Source organism: Aptenodytes forsteri, unplaced genomic scaffold (assembly GCF_000699145.1).
Source record: "Aptenodytes forsteri isolate BGI_AS27 unplaced genomic scaffold, ASM69914v1 Scaffold153, whole genome shotgun sequence".
In the NCBI taxonomy this organism is placed as follows: domain Eukaryota; kingdom Metazoa; phylum Chordata; class Aves; order Sphenisciformes; family Spheniscidae; genus Aptenodytes; species Aptenodytes forsteri.
In genome coordinates, this window is record NW_008796178.1 from 1,794,851 (window position 1) to 1,817,936 (window position 23,086).

General features: G+C 39.7%; 2 protein-coding genes across 2 annotated transcripts in view; one reads left to right on the forward strand and one right to left on the reverse strand.

Moving 5' to 3' along the window:
- Positions 1-1,854: 1,854 nt before the first annotated feature.
- Positions 1,855-7,868, forward strand: CUNH17orf58 (chromosome unknown C17orf58 homolog). Its single transcript, XM_009287704.2, has 5 exons — positions 1,855-1,920; positions 3,835-4,461; positions 4,584-4,652; positions 6,406-6,597; positions 7,183-7,868. The coding sequence occupies exons 1-5, from the start codon at positions 1,857-1,859 to the stop codon at positions 7,368-7,370; spliced, it is 1,140 nt and encodes a 379-aa protein (XP_009285979.2). The 5' UTR covers positions 1,855-1,856; the 3' UTR covers positions 7,371-7,868.
- Positions 7,869-11,521: 3,653 nt separating this feature from the next.
- Positions 11,522-23,086, reverse strand: part of BPTF (bromodomain PHD finger transcription factor) — a 57,503-nt gene continuing 45,938 nt past the window's right edge. Inside the window, exons 28-33 of the mRNA XM_009287706.2 lie at positions 22,308-22,651; positions 18,737-18,910; positions 17,653-17,845; positions 16,573-16,657; positions 14,490-14,676; positions 11,522-12,429 (exon numbers count right to left, since the gene is read on the reverse strand). Coding sequence (XP_009285981.1) covers positions 12,393-12,429; positions 14,490-14,676; positions 16,573-16,657; positions 17,653-17,845; positions 18,737-18,910; positions 22,308-22,651 — 1,020 coding nt within the window. The 3' untranslated portion in view covers positions 11,522-12,392. The remainder of the gene's footprint in view (positions 12,430-14,489; positions 14,677-16,572; positions 16,658-17,652; positions 17,846-18,736; positions 18,911-22,307; positions 22,652-23,086) is intronic.

Consider the following 23,086-nt stretch of genomic DNA (forward strand, 5'->3'; position numbering starts at 1 on the left):
CGAGCCGCAGGCGGTTCGCGGGCGGGCGGTTCTCCTCTAGGCGCTGCGGGCTTGATCCCGGGCGGACCCGAGGGCGGGCTGGCCGGGGCGCGGGGGCCGTCGCCGCCTCCCGGCCGGGGTCGCGTCTCTGGGTCGCACCGTGGGTCCTCCAGAACCGTTGTGGTAAACACGCAAGGGGACCTGAGCCTGTAAAACTCCTGCTGCTGCCCGCGCAGCTGTCTGCAGCCTCTGGGACTAGGACGTGGCCGTAGCGCTGTCGGTCCCGTTTTCCTCAGACCAGGGAGTCCCGCTCTGAAAGCTTTTGCCCTCTCCGCTGCTGCTGGCGTACGTGTCGCTTCTCGAACGGTAGACATACTCCAAACGCTCCTACTGTCCTTTTAATCAAGATCCTGTCCAAGTAAAGAGTCTGGAGAAACTCACTAATACAGACGTAGTCGTACGTTAATATAGGTTGAGTTACGCTACCAGCTAACTTAAACAGAAGACTCCCTGGAGCACAGAAGGTCTGCAGGACGCTCACGCGTGCATCCGTCCATCCTCAACAGCACGAGCGCGTTGCGCGCGTGACCTCCCTCGCTTGCTGCGGGTACGCGCACTGGTTGAGCGGGAGGTGAGGTACATAAAAAACATACGAGCTCACCTCTGCCTCATCCTTAGTTTAAATTCCTATTTCCATAATAGCTATCTTGGATACTTTTGGAATGAAAATGTTTAAAATAACAAAGGAAAATAAGGATTAATAAATGCTGCAGTAGAAACTTAACACACTAACAGATGTGTTAAAATTTCATTTATTTTGCACACTATTCTGGCTAATTTTCTGTATCTTCACCCACAGCTGCTTGAGATAAAGCCCGGTACTTTTAAGAATTTTATTAAACTGCTTAATTAAGGCAGTACAGAACAAACTGTTTAAACTAGGCAATGGCTGGACCACGACACAGGCGTTACTGATGGGCAGATTTTTTGTTGGGGGGTGAGTGTTAGGAGCTGGGATATAGTGCCTTTATAGGGGTTTTAAGTTGTTAGTTGCACCTTAAAAGCATGAACCAGTTCACTAACTTGCACGACATCCAGTAGCAGCTAGCGAGATAAACTGTCACAATGGAAATCTTGTCTGGCAATAAGGTCACCCATTTCACTTGGGAACACAGGAATAAGCCTACTTAACTCAGTAATCCAAATCAGAGTTGGCTTGGTGTGTGAAAATTTGCAGAGTTCTTCATGTTAGCAAATACAGATTTAAAAATAAAGCTTTATCTGGGGTCAGCAGAGCTGTCCCTTGGACTAGACAGTAACTATGACATTTTTCAGTCTGAAAAGAATCACTGGAAAGGGTTCCTTAAACTAAAAGAGATTACCAGCTGTGTAACTGGAGGTGGCCAGAAATACCTAAATACGTTTCATCGTAATGCACCTCCTTTACAGACGCTGAATCACAGAGGTGATGCATGTTCCAGCATCTGTCAATTGCCCTTTATAATGTAGTTCTCCATATCCAGTAGAACTGTATTTGTTCTGTATGATTGTCTCTAAAAAACACCATAGGAAGCAAGACCCTCCCCTAAAATAAAAATCTGTTGCTAAAAACACGTATCTGTGTGTTATTCGCGGGAACGCAGGTGACTGCGGGCAGTACAGACTTGTGTAGATACGGGAAGGGGGGTGTCCGTGCGCATTCCTCCTAGGCAGGGGTAGTGGGAGGCTAGCGGGACGGCAGCAGCTTGGTCTTGCTCCAGGGGGTTGTCCAGTGAGTGATTCCTGTTTCCCCTAAGGCTGCCTCTCATTAGCATGAATCGGGGGAAGGGCATAAAAGACTCCAGTTCATTTTGAGTCTGGAAAAACCTGACTTCAAAATGACAACCAAAGTGTTCTGGCTCCTCTGCTTTGTCATTAGATCAACTTCCAGCTCAGTGGCCGGTAAGTCTGTTAACATTCAAAGCGGGGCTGGGGCATATTTGCCTTTGGTATCAGGGGAGGCTAAACACATTACTACAAATTCTTGCCCGAGCAGCCCTCTTCAGCTGTAGTCTTTTCAGCAAGCGGTAGCAGTAATCACGTAAGGGCTCAAGAAGGAAACATTTCAACATGTTTGTGGGATGGGAATGTAAATTGCAATATTTGATTTGTCAGCATTTGAGAGAATTAAGAGCACCTGCCAAAAGCAGGCAGTTAGCTGGTGCCGTGAATCCTGCTAGCCATCGTTCAGCAATTGAAGTTTGACTTGCTTCCGCATATGGGGTTTCTTCTATTTGTATGTGACCTTTCCCTTTTAGTCTCCTTCCCCTCACCTGTAGACTCCAGGTTTCTAATTTATTTCAACATGCTCTGTGCTGTCATGTGTGCCTGCAGCAAGCTGTCCTAGACAAATTTTTTTTTTAGTACCTCATTGATGGAACAGAAATAAAAGATATACATCTGTTCCATTGGGAAGGAGCTGATTATGTTGCAGTTGTATTTCTTAGATTGCAAGAGCTAGACAGAAATATGCTGGTATAGGAGAATGAACCTCAAGGTCCTGAACAGATTGAGTAGAGAAAAAAAATGAACTATTTCTTGTTACAATCCATGACTAAGAAGGCATGATAAACTGGTAGAAGAGTATACTTATAAAACCAAGTCCAAAACACCTGTTCAGAGTTCACAGCTTCATATTGAAACATCTCCAACACACCCTTGCCTATTGCTTTCTTTAGCTTGGACTTCTTCCACCCCTTTCTTCATGGACATTCTTTTGACTTTACGTGTGGCCAGCCCAAATATCAGGGAATCTTTCCCATGACAGCAGCTGGTGGGAGCAAAAGGGGGAGAAGTAGCAAGGTCAGCAGTTGAGTCGGTTATAGAAGATAAACCAGGACGTTGTTCATCTGTGTATGTCAAATCTCTTTTCACATAAGGAGTTAGGATCAGCCTCCTACACGATGCTAACCACAGACAGTGAACACCCAGACAGTGACTGTGTGTGGGTGAACTGTTTTAAAACTGTGCTGGCTAACTAAAGGCAGGCAGTGAAGGACTAAAGTAAAAGGGAAATGAACCGCAAGAGGAAATTTCTCTCTTCCCAGGCTAAACGGAAGGTCCTTTTGCTTTGTGAGGTCCAAGTGATCAAGGTAAAGGTATAAACGAAGGCCTTAGGCGACTGTCCAGCTTGCGTGAACAATGTCATTAAGCCTTTCCATTTTTCACTAGATTCCCAGACACTTCCTCTCTTCCTCAGCCCTTGTCCTCTCAACTTAAGAAAAGCCTTGAAATAATTGTTACTCAGCAGCAATAGCCTAGCTACCAGACTACGGTACTACTACTATACAACTCTGTAGTGCAAAAGTCAGAGACCCAAAACTGTGGATAAAGATCTTGTCGGTAGCGTTCAAAGCCCAAAGCCCCTGAAGAGTCCAGATGACATTGTCAATAAGGCATCCCATGGATGGGAAAACCAAATAGTTCTGTTGTCACGGTCTTTTAAACAAGCATCCCAAATGGCAACGTGAACCTTGTTTCCTCAGATGTTCCCTGGAGATTCAGGCTTTTGAGAAAAGGGTTTGTTTGTAAGTCATGTTTTTAATTTGCAACAATAATAAAGTAAAAATGCAGATCTCCTGTGTTTTGCTCACACAGCTGCATTCTCTGTACTGGGCCTTCCATGTTTGAGTTGCAGGAGAATGAGCAGCTCTACTATATTTCATCTGTTGAACTATTTATCAGTTATAGTCATATTGTTGAAGTCCTCACTTATGGACTAGAGCCTCAAATCTGCCAGGCGCTTCCCATTCAGAAGCACATGGAATAAAAAAAATCAAAATGCTAATTCGCTCGCTCTCCTTTTTGTGTGCGTAGGATCCCTGCCCTATGCCGAGAAACCCGGTCAGGCTCTCAGCAAAGCAGCTTATGGTTCAGCAGACGCTGCACCTGGCCAAGTCAAACTGCCAGCCTGGGGCACCAGCAGCGCCAGAGAGAATCACACGGAACACTGGCTTCTGTCTCTTGCCGACCCGCAGCGGCCAAGACCTTCTGAAATCATCTCCCTCTCATCAGACAAAAAGAAACGCACCAAGCCTTCTCTAGAAAACAGCACAGGGCTGAGGAAACACCTCTTGCAGTATGGAGGGGCCCTACCTCTGGAGAGCCCGACTGAGGGGCCTTCTCCTGCCTCCTTTGACTTCAATCATGCAAACAGAAAGCACGCGGATAGACGGCTGGCTGAGGCTGCCAACAGCATGTCAGCTCTCTTCCATCACGCAGCATCTTCCTATCAAAAGATGACGTCCTTAGTGGAGGCTCATCCTTTTCCAGACTCCGGAGCAGTAGAGTCAGATGATCGTAACGCGCTGGATCACTTCAACCGACCAGGCAAGATAATCCCCTATAAACGTACTGATCCCTTGAAAAAGATCACCAAACCCTCCTGGGTCACCAACCGCCAGACATCCAGCTTGCCATACGACTTCAGCGTGCCGAAGAAAGGTAAGGGGCTAGACTGCTCTGGCAAGGGATATCCTGAGCTTTCCAAAGGTTGGGTGGCATAATTTGGGTGAAATATCCCAAAAGGGCCTGTTGCTGTCCCTCAGTCTGCGTGCCTCTTCTAGATGGCGCATGTCTGACCGAGTGCAGGAAAGAGAGAGACGAAGTGGAGGCCTACTGCGCGAGTGAATTCGGTAAGTTGTGTCCTCCATGAACCACACAGACAAAGCAGGTGCCTTCTTTGTTCATCTATTACTGACTTTTTGCTTCTGCTCTTAAGATACTGTTTCACTGAGTATGTTAAATAATTACTAAGTACACTAAAAGGACTCGGCACAGCTCTTTATAAATGTACTACGACAAATGGTACCAAGTCTTGTTACCCTTTCCCTACCTTGGGCTAATATTGTTTTTTTCTGTTTTTTCTACTTTTCACTTTCACATTGACAAAGACAACGTTCTTACTGCTGGTCAACGGAACTGACAAGACCAATTGTTTTAGATACACTAAGATTAAACATTGTAGGTGTGTTACTTAGAGCGAGTTTGTGATTTGGGGGGGCTAGTTTCAAATGAAAATAAAATGGAGAACCAAACAAAAATAAAACTGATCCTCTCTGTATAGAGGATTCTCTTTGAACTTCCTTAGGGACTCAATGTCTTTAGTCCTTGTGTCCAAGTTGTTACTTACCTCTTACTATTTAGAGCGAGTTTGTGATTTGGGGGGCTAGTTTCAAATGAAAATAAAATGGAGAACCAAACAAAAATAAAACTGATCCTCTCTGTATAGAGGATTCTCTTTGAACTTCCTTAGGGACTCAATGTCTTTAGTCCTTGTGTCCAAGTTGATGTAGCTAAAGACGGCAGAAAATAGCCTGGCATTTTTGTACTGATTGTTTAAGAGCAAGCATTTTCTGACTGAAATCTTGCCTTGCGCTTACGAAGTTGTGAAATAGATACCAACTTTTTCTCACAGTATTTTAAGAGATAAGCAAAATACATGCCTAGTGGTAACAGATGTTTCCATTTGAAGAATATAAACACGTTAGGAGACATCTGTTTTCTCTAAATGGAGAAGTCAGGAAGTGCTTTCTACAAATGCTATATTCTTTATTTTTTACCACTCTCACGCATTCCTGTCAAACGCAGGCCTTGTAGCGACCCGACCTTTGTGTAGTTCAGCCTTTAACAAATACCGGTCCCATTCATCTCTTAAATTGAAAAAGAGGTAGGAAAAAGACAGCCTGAGCAACACGTCAGCCAAGGTTCCACTGCCGTGATCAGAGAGAGCTTTTCATTTCTTTACGTTTACAGTGCAGATTAAAGATTAAATGACTGAAGTTCTCACTCAGAGAGGCAGGAGTAACGCCGGCTGTAGAAGTCCTGTTTGCCTTACCTGCCTAACACGGTGGTTGTTTCCCGATTCCTGTAGTCAGCTCAGCACTTGTCAAAACCAGAAACTGGGTGGACAGCATGAGGTGATTGAGCATACGACATGGCCTACTTGGTGCCCTCGCCTCTTGGTATGACACGGGCCTTTCCTTTCAAAAGCTGAAGCGCTTTATTAGCGGGTTAGCTTTGGACTTCACTGCGAAGTTTTAAATGTGAACATTTTACTTTGTTAGGTAAATATGTCCCCTTTTCATATATCAGGATGGAAAACAGTACTAAAACATCACTTTCTTTTGAAACATTTTATAAGCTTCGCTAAGAAACACCTCAGACCTGTAAAGCATAAGGTTAGTAACTGAGCAAAAACTAAGGTGATGACCTCATCAAATGTGATTATTTGAAGCGACTCCTGCTTTCAAGAGTGCCCACTACCGAGCCAAAGAACTTCTGCTGACGCTTTACAGCATTTTAAATGAGAGCCTTCACATACACCCTGAGTTGCCACCAAGATATGTAATCTGATGTTTGCTTTTTCCCCCCCCTCCCTTAAAACAGCAGTGAACGGAATTGTTTATAACGTGGAAAGACTGGGGAACGGCGTCCACTTGATTACGCTTTTGGTAAACGGCGATGGATTGTACAAGATGAGTCGCTTGTATATTACTCCTGATGGCTTCTTCTTTCGAGTTCACATTCTAGTTGTGGATACTTTAAACTGCAGTAAACCGTGTCCAGACTTTAAACTTGGTAAATAATTCCAGCTAAATCCAGTCCACTATTCCTCCTGCATGCAGTGCAATTTTAGTCTGCCCTAGTTTAATAGGCTTATCCTGGCTTGTTGTGATATTTTGGGGAAAAAAAAAGTATTTACTGTTAAACTGGAGGGCTTTTCCCCTCCTGGTTTCTCTAAATTTTCAGAAGAGAACCAACTGTGTGAAGAAGTCAGGTAGCAGCATAGTCCTTTCTTAACTTTATCCAGTTCCAAAATGATTGCAAGAGTGTTCAGGATTGCCAAAAAAATTTAAGCAGGAGCTTAAGTTGATGTCCCTGTAAGTAGTCCGGTTTTCCTTCTAAATGCAAGTTTGTCAAATATCAGTATTTCCCCCCAAAAGCTTCTAATTGCAATACAAGACAGTAAATCATTACTTCCATGCAAGCACAACCCACAAGGCCCACTGAAGTTCAGGGTGCCGCTGTACTAAGCCACACGTTCGGGATATATTTCTGCAGGGTACAACTTCACATCTGTTCGTAAACCTGTTGGCTTTAGGGCGGGTGTAGTGAACAAATCCGTGCTTTCTTCATAGCACAGGAGTCTCGTTTATTTTGCAGGCAGTAGATACATTGTGATGGGTCGGATCTACCACAAGAGACGGCAGATCCCTGCAAACCTGCTGCAGTTCCTGCGAGGGCGCCTGAGGCCAGGGGATGGCTTGCTTAGAAGCAGCAGCAGCTACGTGAAGAGGTTCAACAGGAAGAGGAATCGCAAAGTGCAGGTGGCTCACTCTAAATGTAGATAAGGCTCCAGTAACCTCCGTTTAGGACACGGGCAGCAGCAGAATTCACCTACCAGAATAAACCTGGCCATGGTTTAGCAACAGTGGGAGGTAGTTCTCCTTTACCTCTGAAACTGGTTGTGATAGGACACTTGCTTTGGTGCTTTAGCAAACACTAACTGAATGTTTTGCCTAGGTACCTATATATTGTGAAGCTCAGCACAGAAGTCAGTCTAGGGGACGGTAACTGGTCAGGAATTTGCTCCAGCTGTTTTCAGAGCCACAGGTTATTATCGCCTCCCCTGCTGTAATGTACCCATAATAATCTGTAGTAATTGTAAAGTAAAACTCTGGAGGCATTGTTCTAGGCACGCAAGAAGTAACTGCACTTTCAAACCCTTAACCCTGAACAAACGTTAGATGATACCGTAGCTTTATCTATAGAGGATGTCCATTGTGTTTCACACAGTTCTGCCTGAAGTATCACGTGCATTTGATTCAAAAGAAACCGACAAAACTTAAGTGTCATTGGTGTTGTTTTGGTATCCTCAGACATGTCCATGCTACTTTTAAAAATTACATCATTCTTCAAACAGAGCTGGGTGTTTTGGTATCCTCAGACGTGTCCATGCTAAAATTACATCATTCTTCAAACAGAGCTGGATTTTCACAGGAAGCATACAAAATAGCTGCGTAATTATTTGAGTATCTGAATACACGAACTGAAAGCAAATCAAGCAACTGCACAACACAAATGCCCAATTAGGCTTACAAATAGCGGCACAAGTTTATGCCAAGGAACGCAAAATAAGCATGCAATTGCACACACATTTCGTACGCCTGGTTACACTGTCCCTTTCTTAAAAGTTCAGTCCTAGAACTGGGTACTGAATGTCATTTTCCCATGAGAAATATTACCAAGTTTGTACTTGCACATCACTAAATTTACTTTTTCAATCAAAGATACAATCTTTTAGTACCTTTAATGTGGTGGGATGTAAGAACCTATGAAACCTCTGCAAAGGGGATCTTAATGTTGGCTATTCCAAGAGTCAGTATTCACAGGTCGTAAGTCTTTAACTAATAGAATGTTCATGGGGTTCTGGGTTCTGAAAGATCCAAAAAGATCATGTAATGGTATTAAACAATGGCATCTCCTCGTTTGACAAGTCGGCTGGCTGTTTTAAGATACATATTTATATTAAAAAAAAGGGAAAACGCAGTCTAGCTTAAAATAAATATATATACAGTGATATATATGATGTGACTGGGAACAGGAAGCAGTGGCTTCTACAAGCGTTTTCTGTTTTGAAACACAGGTAGTTCTAACACAATTCTACCTGTCATACACGTCTGCAGCTTGATTTGGCGTCACCGAAGAGCTATGGAATAGTGGATGGGCGGTAAGTCACACTGTATGAAGTATTTCTTGATATGAAATAGGAGCCAAATACCAAGAGCAAACATCGTATGTTTTGGGACCCAGAAGGCTGTTACTATAGGACAGAAATTTACTCGTAGCTTGTGTCTAAAAAAGTACACCGTCTCACTTTTGTTACGTGAAAGATTTTGCATGGGGCGCAGCATTTATGGATGGAATTTTCCTGAGACACTTAAGGGGCTTTTGATTTGGCAGAACGACTGTTCCTGGCAATGAATCAAAGCACTGGAGTGGACTGGGAGGGACAGGAGAAGGAAGGAGGAAGGGTTACATGTGCATCTCGAGTTTCTTTGTTTCTATTTTCAACTGAAGTCCAGGGACTAACCAGCAAGTCCTACAGTCAGCCATTTGCCCAGAACAGCAATTAAGCACCCCCCGCCACCACCCCCGAGACATTATCGTAATCTAAAACAGGCGAAGCGTGGGTACAAAAATAACATCCATGGTTGTATCTCATTTCGATTGTCTCTCGGAAGAGATAAATAATAGTATACCAGCGCTAATGACATCCAAAGCCTGAGTAAAATGCCAATGACTGACACACGACGTTTGCACCACACTCTCAGATACAGCTATTGCTCTAGAAGCAAGCCTGAAGAGCAATTTATTCTATGTTCTCTTCTTGCGTTACAAAGCCATCTTACCTTTCCTTTCTTGAGTGGAAGGTCACGCCTGAAAACATTACCGCAACAGCTGAGCAACAAGCCACTGTATTTCACAGCCCAACCGAAACACAGCTGGAGCAGGAGCGTAACTACTGTTCTTTTTACCGGGCTCATCACATGCTAACTAACGTACTGAAGAAAAAAATAATTCCTCGATCAAGAGGATTTCCGCAGTCTTGCACTCACTGTTACAAAAACCTCACAGCATGAACCACACTGAAAAGACGACAGCACTTACATGCAATAGCTGCCACGGTAATTTTGATACCTTACAGTTCATCATTTTTTTCCCCAGCAGGATAAGCACGAAAATTCTGCAGCCAATACACAGAAATCCAGGTGTACAGGAATGTCGTCGTCTTTGTCTTTCCAGGGGTTTACCCAAGGCTTTTGGGTAAGCCCAACTTTTTATTCTACTTTAAATCCCCGTTAACTTCCGTATGAACTAAATCTAGACCAAGGACAATTGCTTCAAATTTGTTGGAGGAGACAAAAAGAAAAATCAGGCAGGTATAGCTCACATTATCAAAATCCGCGTTACAACATAGGACCATTTTGAAACACACATTGCAATAATTTATAAAAATACAGAGAGGAGGAGGACTGAACAGAGTTCACAAATCTTAGGAACTTACCCTGCTTTTAAGGAAGGTGGGTATGAATTACGAGTGGTGTATTTTGAGTAACACCATTTGACTATAAAAGATCACCACAAATAAATCGAGAGAACCTCAACCTACTCAACGACAATTGAAAACACTAAAAAAGGCTCTCAGCAAGATTAAATTGCATGTATGGATTATTTCCCTAATCAACCTGATTCACTGGCAATTATATATAATCTGGCAAAGCCAAGACCTACACACGGTAACATTATCAATTGTTTCATTAGAAACGCCACCAAATCAATGTCAAACACATTACTTTATTTGTCTAGGATGATGCGTCCTATAAGGTACAAAAAAGTACTCTTCAGTTTGCCACAATTTGTTAAAAACATAGCAATCTATTGCCTACAGGTAGGAAAGTTTTAAATGATGTCATATATATATTTATATAGGAATATATAGTACAGAAATACTGTGAAGTGTCGATGAGATGCAGGGTATGTTCAAATGCTGTTAAAAGTTGAGATGTTTCCTTTTTGCATTAAAAACACAATGCGTACAATATGCAGCATTTTTTTAAACGTCAAAAGGACAACATAACCTAAATGCAACTACTCTTCTTTAACTTTTAAGAAGCATAAATGGATTATTTTTTTCACATTGAACAATTATTTTTAATTTTCACATATAGGTTAAATGACAACATTTGTATGTACAAAAAACCACGGGTTTTTATTAGATAAAATTATCCCAGAAGAACCTGTACACCTGAGCCTGTAAGTGTAAGAAAGTGTGGTCAGTAGCAACATCTTTTTAAGAAAAATAACAGAAGAGGTTCTTGCATAGCAAGGTGTGAGGTTAAACCCAAAAGGAGCTTATCCATAAATCAGGCAAATCCCAGATCACTGTACAACAGAAGTTAACTGTGAATTAGTGCAAAAGCTAGTCAAATGGTTGAAGAGCCGCATACAAGCCGCGGCTGATGAACTATAGACAGGTAACGCCAGCAAGTCATCTGTACGCGCAATGTGAAAGCGATAGATCGGAAAGAAACGGCAACGCCATCTGCAATCTGCATCTTCTTGTGACTCCAGCTGATCCCTCACAGTAGCACTCCTCGTACAGGAAGCAGTGAAGCAGTCCGGAACGCCTTTCAAAGATGTGATTGCACTTGGTACTTTACATTCCTAGGGTGCTTGGCGAAATATCGCTTAATTCAGCGGTGGGCAGTGACATTTCACAAAACTTCCTACCATCTTATCTGTTACAGTACTTCTGGCACCACTGTAGAAATTTTATAAAGGGACAACAGCTGCTTAAGAACGAAACGTGGCGAACGCTACCTTTGGAGCAAAATAAAGTCAGATCTCCCTGGCCACTTCCCTCCCCTAATACTGGAAATATCCGAACAGATCCCCAAAGTGTTACAAACATATTAGCGCACACTCAAAGACACCTACATCTGTGGGGAGAACAATTATCTCCATTTATTTTGTTTCATATACATCCATATTTTGAATTTTAATACAAAAGAAAAAAATTAGAATCTGACAAATGTTTACAAACAAGATACCTTCAAATAGATTTTACTCATTTCAGTCTGGTGCAGAGTAAATGACAAATTGTACTGTTATATTCAAGGCAACAGAGTCTGTAGTCCATGACCACTTAGCCCAACTTTTATGCAAGCTTAATTGTTTTTATCTACCATGAATGATAAACTCATTGTTGATTCCCAGTTCTGTGTGTGTGCACATGTGTACATAGCAGCTCCTTTCATAGAAAGAAAAGACATCTAGAGGTCTTCTTGTACTCTTACCTACAGGAATCATGTTAAGATACAGAATGGATTACATGTAACCGGGGCTGGATTTTATAAGAAAAAATAATTAGCTGACAAATGAGGGCAGCAATAAAAAAGCGTCTTTTTTGCAACAATAAATAAATACAGTCAAAGTTTTCTGTGTGGACTTTAAACCAGCTTCTTCACTGAAGAACAGACGTGGCATTTCCATGGAGTTAAACGTGACCCCATTTACTGTATCTTTTTTCTTGCTCTCTTTCTCTCTCTCCTTCAACAAAACAAAGTTTTCCTGCTTCTGCCACAATAGTACAACAATTTGATCTTGACAAGAAAGTGGTGCTGCTGATTTTTATTTCTTTGTCCTTTGGACAAAATAAGCCAAGAATATAATTTGACTGTTGTGACCAATAAAAACGCAGTTTACATCAAGTCTCGTCAGGATAACCTGACTAAAAACATCTGGCTTCTTAATTAAAAATTTTCAGACAACCAGATTCTTGCTCGTGTGTTAGGTTAACACGCTGAACTCTAAGAAGCTGTAGACTGCAGTTTGTTGTTATGGGACCTGCAGAATACAGAAGAAAGTGAAGAATTAAGCACCCTTCGTTTTGGAGAACACAGTTGCCGCAAGGTGTTGCCAAGGGTAAGTCACAATGAGGGAATTACCACCATGCTGCTTCCATTTATTTTTTTCCCCTTCAGAAAAAAGAACTCTTAAAATAATTCTCTGAGTTTTAAGCACATTTTTTCCTACCGTATACAAATATTTCAGTACTTGTAAAATGCAGTGTGTCACTGGAATATTCCAAAATGCCTGAAATCAGTTTTACTCTCATATTTACATAATAGTAGTCCATCAAAAGGAAAGCAAAAAGACATTTTTAATTGTGAATATTTATAATAAGGTATACTTTGCTTAAATTTATTCAAGAAGCCTTTGGATTAACTTAATAGAAAAAACTGAACAGGCATGGTAAAATCACATTTTTGCTAATCAGAGTTCAGCAAAACTCCTCTTTGACATTCACAGTTTTATTAGTGACTGAAAATAAAACAATAAAATACATGGTTTCCAAGATGAATTTTTCATTTTTCTCAATACAGTATTCGAGGAACGGGACAATTTTTTTGTTAATACAGTTATGTTTACCAGCATGACTGCTGGTAACAAAAACCCAACAACATTTACTTTTTAGACAAATGATCTGGATTTTTAGGGCAGTTTAATGTCATCGAATTGTACAATAAAAGAAAGTGACCCCAACATCCAGTTCTGATTCCAGTTAAAAAGTTCAGACTAAAGATATCACAATCTGCAAGAAAAGAAAGAACATGGATGGTATAAATGAAAAACAATAACAAATAAGATGCAGCAATGAAATTAGTGTGCAAGCAGTGAATGCTGGATAACCAGCTAAAGCAAGATGACAGAAATATGAGTTGAAAACTAACTGCTAAAAATCTTTAATACAGTATTAAACTGGAAAGAAAAAAGCTGGACTAATTCATTTGGTCTCATCCCTTTTCTTATCAATCCTACTCTCGTTGCACACAGAAAATCAGACAGCTTCCACAACAACGGATATAAAGTGAAGCTTCCAATTTAGTTAATTGCAAATGGATACAATCCTGCATTAAGATCTTAGACTAGCAGTCTGTTGCAGTTTTGACCGTTACAGGCAGATGGACAAAGTTAACTACTACACATATACAATTTCTGAGTAATGCTGAAAGGCATCCAGCACTTGTAACTCGGTTACAGTTGGCTTATGTTGGAATACAGCAGTGATACAGGAGAAATCTGTACACTCCATTGGTGTTTCGAGTAAGCTGGTTTTAGGAACAGCTGTACGAAATGCCACGTTATAATTTGACTAGTGCCATGCAACTCCCATGTACGTGCTACTAGACAGAATAGGCAAGCAACAGAAAAATTTGTAGTAGAGTTGCATATTCTTTTTCAGGAATGTCTACGTTAGGGAAATATTCTACATCGATTCTTCTAGAGAAAAACATTTAAAAAGAAAGTTTAATTTTAAATAGTAAATTTTGAATTGTGTTTAGTTTTCCATATCCTATTTTAAACCTTACTTACTCCCTCTGTTTCAAATATGGCAAGTTATAAAAAGATGAGAGAAGTAGTAAAAAATAAAAGTATTTTAATTTCTTTCGTGGGATTATAAGCTTCATGGAAGGACTGTCTCTTTCTAGCATCTGAAAAGTATTTACTGCACAGCAGAACATTATCAGAACTCAGAACACAGTATTTGTCCTGATCAGAAATAATTCTCATGAAGTTTTCTGCAGCAATGACTTAAAGTGTCATTCAAATTTTCTACATTTATGATACTGCCCAAATTTGCATTTTGACTCATTTTGAAGAAAACCTACAAATTAACCTCCACAAAATCATATTTAAGCCTTAATTTTGACAGAAAATGACAGCTGGCTATTATAGAACAGTTTGTTGTTTTTTTTTTTTCCCCCCCTTTAAAAGAAAAGCAGTTGTCCAGGAAAGTGCACGGAGAGGCAAATCCCTGTATGGATGCAAGGTAAGCTTCTAAAAGCATTAAGCAGACTTGAGGGGACAACAGAACACCTATGATTAGGAACACTTTAGCTTACCTGCTTGCCTTAAATCCTTTTAGTTTCTGTACAAAGAATGATTCAAGAACTTCTGCACATTGGTAAAAAGGGGAGTCACTTGGATTGTAGTAACGACAGTTATCAAAAATTTTGGTCATATCTGCCACAAACTCCGTGACCTTTTTGTAGTAACGTTTCAGTATTCTTTCTTCCATGGTGGCAAGGTCTTTAAAGAAACCAAAGATTATTAAAATGAGACATTTTCATCCTCAACAGGAGTTCACACTGTCAGACTGTGGGAAACAAATCCTATCTAGGTTAGTTGCTTTTCCAGGAATGCTGGTTGTGAGGTGGTGACACCAGTAGGTCTCCTTCAGAATAAACAGTTATGCGTGAATATGTTGTGTGCAGCTAAATTAAAATGCAAATACCAAAGTGACCTTGGAAAACCTGGGTCTTTGCAGGAAGCTATTTGCTTTTTCTGAACAAATTAAGGGAAAAAAGTGTCAGACGATCTGGATTCAGTTATTTGTACTTTATTTTCTTTACAGCCCTCACTGAGACCAAGAGTCATATGTGTACATCTAACAGCTATCTAAACCTTCTGATTATTTTTTATTTGAATTCATGACTTGCTTTGAACGCATTACCAATTTTCACGGGCATATGCACATTACCACATGGCACAGATGAAAGATTTCAAGTGCAGGATCATGCAAAATGCTAGCGCTCTCATTCCTACCGACTAGACACATTAATGAGACTGGCATGGTGAAGTAGAGCAGTTAACTGTCCTTTTTTAATGCAAATGTAAATTAAAAAGAGGGAGAGGAATGAGAACTGCCAATTATAAATACAGCTGTCTAAATGTATAGCGGCACTTTTAGCTGGAAAAACGATGACCTGCCCTTGGAAAATGCCCTTAAACTACTTGCTTTGAAATGCCAGTAATGCCAGAATGTGTGAAAACAAACATAGATGGGCCTGGATTACCTAGTGTATTTTACATATATATATTTACTTCTGTACTTACAAGTGTATTTTCCTGCTAGTTAAGTCAGAAAGAGCTAAACGCACTTATTTACCTCATTCAATCATTATATGCTTAATTATATTATTATTTGAGCTTTCCATATAAACCGTAACCCATCAATTATGGAATAGGAGTTATCTAGCATTTTCATAACAGCACAATCAAAAAACTTTGGAACAGAAAAGGGCACAATTTCTAAGCAAAATATTATTTTCAGTCAACATACTACAATTTTGCCAAGATACTAAATATAATTTTCCTATTTCTAGGATCAGTAAAGAGTATGTGGGAAAACTCAAATGATACACTAGCTCTCATTTAGACATATGAAAAGGTAGTGGTTCAATAACTGGAAGGGAAGGAAAGAAACAACATTTAGCAACACCATTTCTTGCAGGAGGTTGATTTTCCTAAGAGTTTCACATTCACGTGTTTATCTAGCTTATGCCTAGCTAACTGGTAAGGTCAAATAAGATCAGATTAAAACACTGTGAAGCTGCAGCATCTCCTCTTCCACTTTCCCCCACGTACACATTTGAAATGATTCTTGTTCACATAGCGTTAAAGACAAATTACATATAATACAAAATTTAGTATACTATCAAGTCAGATGAAGATAATTCTAAACTCCATCTTAAGTTGCATGTCACACTTAACTGTATTAGCACCACTTCCTCCTCAAACTCTAGAGTACATACCCCACGCTTTGTAGGAGGAACCAATGCACAAAGACAGAAAAAAACGCAAGCAAAGCAAAACATAGCAAAATTGTCCTCTTTAAATAAATTTTAAAAAAAGTAAAGTAGTTTGAAAACAAGAATTCTGTCCTACTGCTGCACCAAATTTCACATTTTATACGTTAGACCAACAGCGTAAGGAGTCAGCCTAGAAGTAGATATACTAACCCTCGTGAACTTCTAAATATATCAATGAGCAATCACCCTGCCTCAGTTTGCCTGACTGCAAAAACTGTATTCTGCAAAACATATCTTTAAGATCCCTGGATAGAGGTGGTCAGCAGGTAATGAATTTGATATTCAAACCCCCAAATTCATTCACTCACTCATGCTATTGCTCAGAAACACTTACCCATTGGCTCTTTAATAACACCATAATAATCTGGTGCATCATTGGGATCTACTGGTTCTAAGAATGGCCATGCCATCTTGTGAGCCTGTCAGGAAAACACAATTACAAAGAAAAATTAATTTAAATTAGCCCTATTTAGTAGCTAAACATTTTCATTATACTTTTATCTGTTGGGGTCTAGAATTGAACTTAAGGAAGAAGTGCAGTGTTACATGAAAAGGTAACTAGTTTTCTCATCTAATGACTGTCTAAAGTGTTAAACCTCAATGTCAATGACCGAGTAGTTGGGTCTTCAAAACAGGAAACAATGTGAAATTCAGACATAACAGGATACTGTGCTAAACAGGCTGCATCGAAAAGCATGTAATGAATTTACTAAGAGTGCTTGGTACTTCACACCTAGAAATGGGCCACTGTTTTCACTTTCAAGTACTCTAGAATTAATTTGTTTTCATAAATGTCTGTAAAATGTAGAACAATGCGAAATATTACTCTTTGAGGATTTGTTACCACACAATTATTTTATCAAAATTCTTGAAATTTCTTTACAGAAACTGTATTTGGGAGTGACAGATAAACCAGAAATATACTGTAACAGACAGTGATGTAATTCTTATTATCAGGATGCCATCGTTTACATGCTGATAACGACTTTCTGTGAGAAGACTATTGAAGTCTAATAACTCTGAGATTAAAGTACAGAAGTGTAGATCAGAAGTCATAGAAAACTAATCTGAGAACAGATCATTGCACCTTCTACATCCTGTGCAGTTAGGCTACCGCTCTGCCTTTTGGTATTCTACGTAAACCTGCTTCCTTTAAAAGCCTTCCACTGAAGAGATTGTTTAGTTTCACTAACTTAGCAGCAGTGATATACTAATTATTGTAAATATCCCTCAGCACAATAATGCCAATCAAGTTTGCAGCTGACAAAGCATTTCTCACCAAAAAAAAAAAAAAGCTTTGCTATTTCCTTTTAAAAAAAGTCTCAAACAACTGGAAGAGAAATCAAAACCTACACCAAGACCCACTAGATACGTCCTATAAAGTGCTCCACTTTGCTGCGGTCCTTGTTCTCACCTGTAAGGAACGTAGTACTCTTCTTAAACCTTCATAATCTTTATCAGTTAGTGGACTGAGTACAGTCATGGCATCTTCTGTGGACTGACATTGTGGACACACATATTCATCAATGAGATCCGCCTCACTTTGTAAAATGCCAACACAGCGCCCATGATACCAGTTCTGACATCGGTCGCAGCCAATGTAAAATCTGCAAGATCCCAAAAAATTTAGTGACTTGATCTATTTAATTTAAAGGTTACTTTTAAATTCATAAACCTGCAATCCCCTGCACACAAGCAGATATTTGGCATGATTAAATACAACAGCGTAATGTGATATTTCAGACTGACAAATTCTGATTACACTATTCAAACTGCTTTTGTATTTACAAACAGGCTAAATTACAGACCATTTCAAAATTAGTTCCTAAATTTTATACTAGGCACTTTCAAGCAATCAAGGTTTCAAAAACCATTCGTCTGCTTTAGAGTTGAAAAGAGCAGTGTAAGGCCAGAAGTCTCACCCAACCAGTACTCCAAAACAATTCAAGATACATTTTGCGCAAACTGGACTACGGCTAGGGCTCTTGTTTCACTCCATACAAACATTTTTCATATGGAAGCTTCAGTCTTGTAGTTGAATACAGAAGGGGTATTCTAAGACACAAAGCCTTACAGTAAAAGATACCAGCTATATACCCCCCATGCTAGAATTATGCTTTCTATCCAGATCAGACTAAAGCACAAAAAATCCACTAAATACTACATTTGTCTTTTAATCTTTCTAACCATCCCTTGTTAAAAAAATAATTAAAAAAAAAAGCAATCCCAATTTAAAGTACATGGTGTTGTTTTTTAAAAAACAAAACAAACAAACAAAAACCCAACACATTTTGACCACCCTGAAAACTTCACTTTTCCTCAACATTTACTGTATAGAAACGTTTTGGAGAGGAAGACAATTACTGAAAAGCAATTTGTATTACGAATGAACAGAACATATGCAGAATAACTTCTTTTTTCTTTGTAAGGAACAGGTAACCACAGTCAGAGCAGTTTGCTACCTAAACATTAAATAAGAGGTTCTTATCAGAACTCACTGTGACTCATCATAAGGTGTTCTGCAGATACAGTACAATTCCTCACTGCTGCCCTCTTGTGCCCGTTTACAATCATTACAGATGTACACATCCATTTTCTTAGCCTCCTTTTCTGTGATGCCAACACATTCTCCATGATACCAGTTAGTACAAAGATCACAGCCAATATAGAACCTAAAAGTATTCACAATGAAAATGACAATGTAATTGTCATTTCAAATGGCATGGCACTTTTCCCTGCATTTCCCTCTGATGCACTTTCTTGCTGGCCTACTTTCTTCAATTTTCTGTTTCCCTGCTTCCTAGCATTCTATCCTTACAAACTAACATCTCATGCTGCAGCTATACTGTCAGTAAGGTCACTTGGGTCAATTTTAAATTGACAGTTCATTAAAATGCACATCAATATGTAACCAGACTTTGACAAAACTGGGCTAAAAATGTATGTCTCCAATGTGTGTGTGAAAAACTGTAAAAGGCACAAAAAGACAAGGCCAAAGAAAAAGATTTACATTTTCAAAACCGTAGCTCAAAAGCCACTGAAATGTTTCCTTAAGATTTGAAAATGTAGGTCTCAGTTAATTTAAAAAACAAAAGCAAAGCGCAAACACCAACTAGGAGTTACAAGTATACTACGAAGAACATGCATACCAGCCATGTGTAGAATACATATTGGTATAACATGATACGAAAGAAAATTGGGTCAGGACATGGTTGTCGTAATTTTAATTTTTTGGGGGGGTGGGAGGGTGGGGGGACTGAAAAACAGAGAAAAACAGATATTAAACTACTCAAAATTGCAACAAATTGGAAAGTGGACCATTCTTCAGAGAATAATGTCTACTCTCAGACACAGCTATGTGACGGAACCAGATATGGTATGACACAAAGTGAAGGGAACCAGGTACAGAATCATGTGAATGGGACCTTGCACAGAATGATGTGACAAAACTGTAAAATATTATGCAAGGATGTTTGACATTTTGTGCATGGATATCTCAAAACATACCTATGACTAGTGACAATCAACCAGATGGGCGAAGTTACACATCCATTCTCTCTGCCTAAGCAAAAGCAAGCCGACTCAGAACCTCAACCTTCCTAGATTTCGGAGACCACCAACCACCCGCCATGTGCTGCTGCATGAAGTACTGCCATCCCAGCCTGTCAGTCTGCCAGCACCATCCACTGGACACTACACACTAGCAACAGGACAGTAACTAGCACATGCTCCACAAAACAAGCATCTCTAATTTCTTAGGCCTCTGCATATATCCTGGATACTCAGATCCTGCCTTTTCTCTTAATTTTCAGTCAGACAAATCCTAAAAAAAAAATAATAATAAAAAAAAAAATTGCACAACCCAACCTTCCATAAAGAATGGACAGATATAGCTCCTTCTGACAACCATCAACAACGATTCAGCCTGTGTCCTCTTCCCAAGAGGGACTGTGTCTGTTTGCTCCTGGTGATCTGGAAGTACATTTATGTCTACATATAGATGCTAAACCTTGCCACTAGAATGTGGAATAGGCGTCACGTTATGCTTTAACAAGTAAGTTGGAATCTAAGTAGGAATCTTAGAAGGATACCCTTACTGACCATCCTCGAAAACAGTATGAGCAAGTCCCTACAACTCTGGAGTATCACAAATGAGAACTGAGCATAAAAGATTTGCAATAAAATACACAATGCAGAATGACTTTTGAGGATTTACTACATACTAAAAAATGCATAGGGTATTCATAATATACCACAAATTAGCTTTTCAAGCAGCACATCTCTCTTTTCTGAAGTAGAAAAGAGACACCAGCACAAAGAGGAGTATCTGATGCCTATATATATATATGCAAATAAAAAAAAAGTTTACCCAAAAACTGTTTTAAGACTTGACTAATCCCTTTCCAAATAGTGAAAGGATAATGTAGTTCAACAGTACAGTCATCATTTGTAAGAACATAAAATTTAGAATTCACAAAAAGCAAAGCAGCAGAACTGAATCATATTGCTAAGGATACTACTAAGTTATTAACATTTTATTTTCTTCAAGTTTTATTCTGTGGATTTAAGCACAGTTCTCGATTCAGGCTACCAAAATTCACTCTATGACTACTTTTTTCATTGGCTTACTCAAATGTCCACTGGAGTCAACAGAGGAAGTTATTCTGACAATCAAATCCTTTTGCTCGCAGAATTTGTTCATCTCATCTCATTTTTGTGACAGTTCTATCGCTTACTAACAACAGAAGCAGTAACACACAGACCTTTTTGTTTGGTATCACAACAAAATGAGAACAGGGTATCCTCCTAAGTTTAGTGGATGACAGAAAACCTAACACAACATTCTTCAAGTGAGATAGGTGACATCCCTTAGAAGTCATAGTGAATTAACAACCGGGGCATCAGAAGTCTGCTATTTCTACAGTGATGGCAGCACAGAGAGCAGTCCAATTTCCCACACTGATGTAATGGTGTAATGGTCAGAACTACTGAACAACCGAGGCGAAAAAACCCCAAAGACCTCAACTTCATTTAAAAAAAAAAATAAAAAAATAAAAAAATAAAAGGCTAGAAGGAACCTCAAGAGATCCTCTAGTCCTGGCCCTAAATTTGAAATGAAGAACCATTACTGGAGTGAAACCACTACTCCACCTCGATGGTTTCTTTCTGTTATCGGTATTTAAACCACCACCAAATAACACCAATTAATACTTTTTGGTATTGTCACTTGTTGAGCAGATACATACTCACTTGGAATTGGTCTGAAGTCAAATTTATCTTACATACATCTCTACACAGCTATCAGATGTTAACCATTACTAACTACTGATGTTAGTCACTTCTAGCTTAAGCAGGAACGCATAACACTATCCCCCTGCAATCCACCGAATCTTCCACTCCACCACTTACTAAATTTCTTCACAAACTTTGTACGTAGTGTAAATATTTTTCCTCATTCACAGTCAGAATCAAACTACAGAGAACTGCAGTTTTCACTTTGTCAAATGCTTACATATTCATTTTTTATCAACCCTGGGATGTAAATTATAACACATGGAAACCGTTTCTACCTGAAACATTGTCCAAAGTGAACTGCAGTCCAGCAACTTGGAACCCCCTTTACTGGCTATTGACTTACAAAAAAAAAGTAATTTATTGGAAGACGGTACCAAAGCTATTTCTAAAGAACATCAGCTACTCGTTCACAAGAAACTGCTCAAACCAAATTGTCACTTGCTTCCGAGGCAGAGGCAAAACGGCAAAAGAAAGAGTAACAGAGCGGAGGAAAAAAAAGAAAAGAGTATGTGCATGTGAGACAGAAAGGTCATACAATGGAAACATGCAAACAGGTAAAAATATAAATCACGTACATTAATAGTATAAATCAAGTATGTTAATAGTTTTGTAACTGCTAGTGGAAAACAGAGACTTTATTCTTTATACCTTAGTGATCACTGCAGTAACACCTGATACTCTATCTCCAATTCTAGAACTACCTTGCACTAACAGCTAAATACTAAACCTAAAGCTAAGAATACACAGTAAAAGGCTACGGCATTCACTACTCACTTAGACTCATCATAAGGCGTTTTACAGATGCAGTAAAGCTTTGTGTCCTTCTTTGTTTCCTTTGAGGTAGTAGAAATCATTTTCTTTTTCTTGGACTTGGAAGCTGACGAATCTTTCTCCTCATCTCGCTTTCTCTTCTGGGAGGATACGGGCATTGGGACTGTGGTGGAGGAGGAGGTGACGCTGGCTGCATGTTGCTGTGGTGGTGGTGGTGGTAGTGGTGGCGGTGGTGGTGGTGGTGCAGCAGCTGCAGCTGCGGCTGCAGCAGCTGCAGCGGCAGCAGCAGCTGCCTGGGCTTTTTCTTTTTCTTTCTTAATTTTAGTCAAGTCTTTCTTTAGCTCCTCCTGAAGTATATTAAATGAATAAATAGAGAGGAAGGCACTTCATATGATTATTCCAGGACAGGATTAAAATCTAGACATAAGTCCCCATGCTTAACCAAAAGAAAACAATTAAAGCCATTTAAATATGCAAAGTTTTTAACGTGCTTAACCTACAATTCACATAACATTAAGGGATGACACTCTTGGCCTACTATGACCCACTGGCCTGTAATTGATCAGAAGCCGTTTCAGGAAACAAGGTAATTTCAGTCCAGATGTCAAACAAGAAGCATAAAAAGGACATATACTAGCTTCGCAGAGATCCATGCATCCACAACCAGAACTACTTCCTGTATCTTTCCTTAAAATCTCACTGAGCAAACAGATAAATTAAAGATTAACACAGAAATGTTCTCCCCAGCTTAAAATCAATTAGTCTTTGAGAATAACTGTCCT

Coding starts and splice junctions, on each gene's coding strand:
- CUNH17orf58 (XM_009287704.2), top strand. CDS start 1,857: ATGACAACCAAAGTGTTCTGGCTCCTCTGCTTTGTCATTAGATCAACT. Junction 4,653..6,405: donor CTACTGCGCGAGTGAATTCG/GTAAGTTGTGTC, acceptor CCCTTAAAACAG/CAGTGAACGGAATTGTTTAT. Junction 6,598..7,182: donor GTGTCCAGACTTTAAACTTG/GTAAATAATTCC, acceptor TTTATTTTGCAG/GCAGTAGATACATTGTGATG.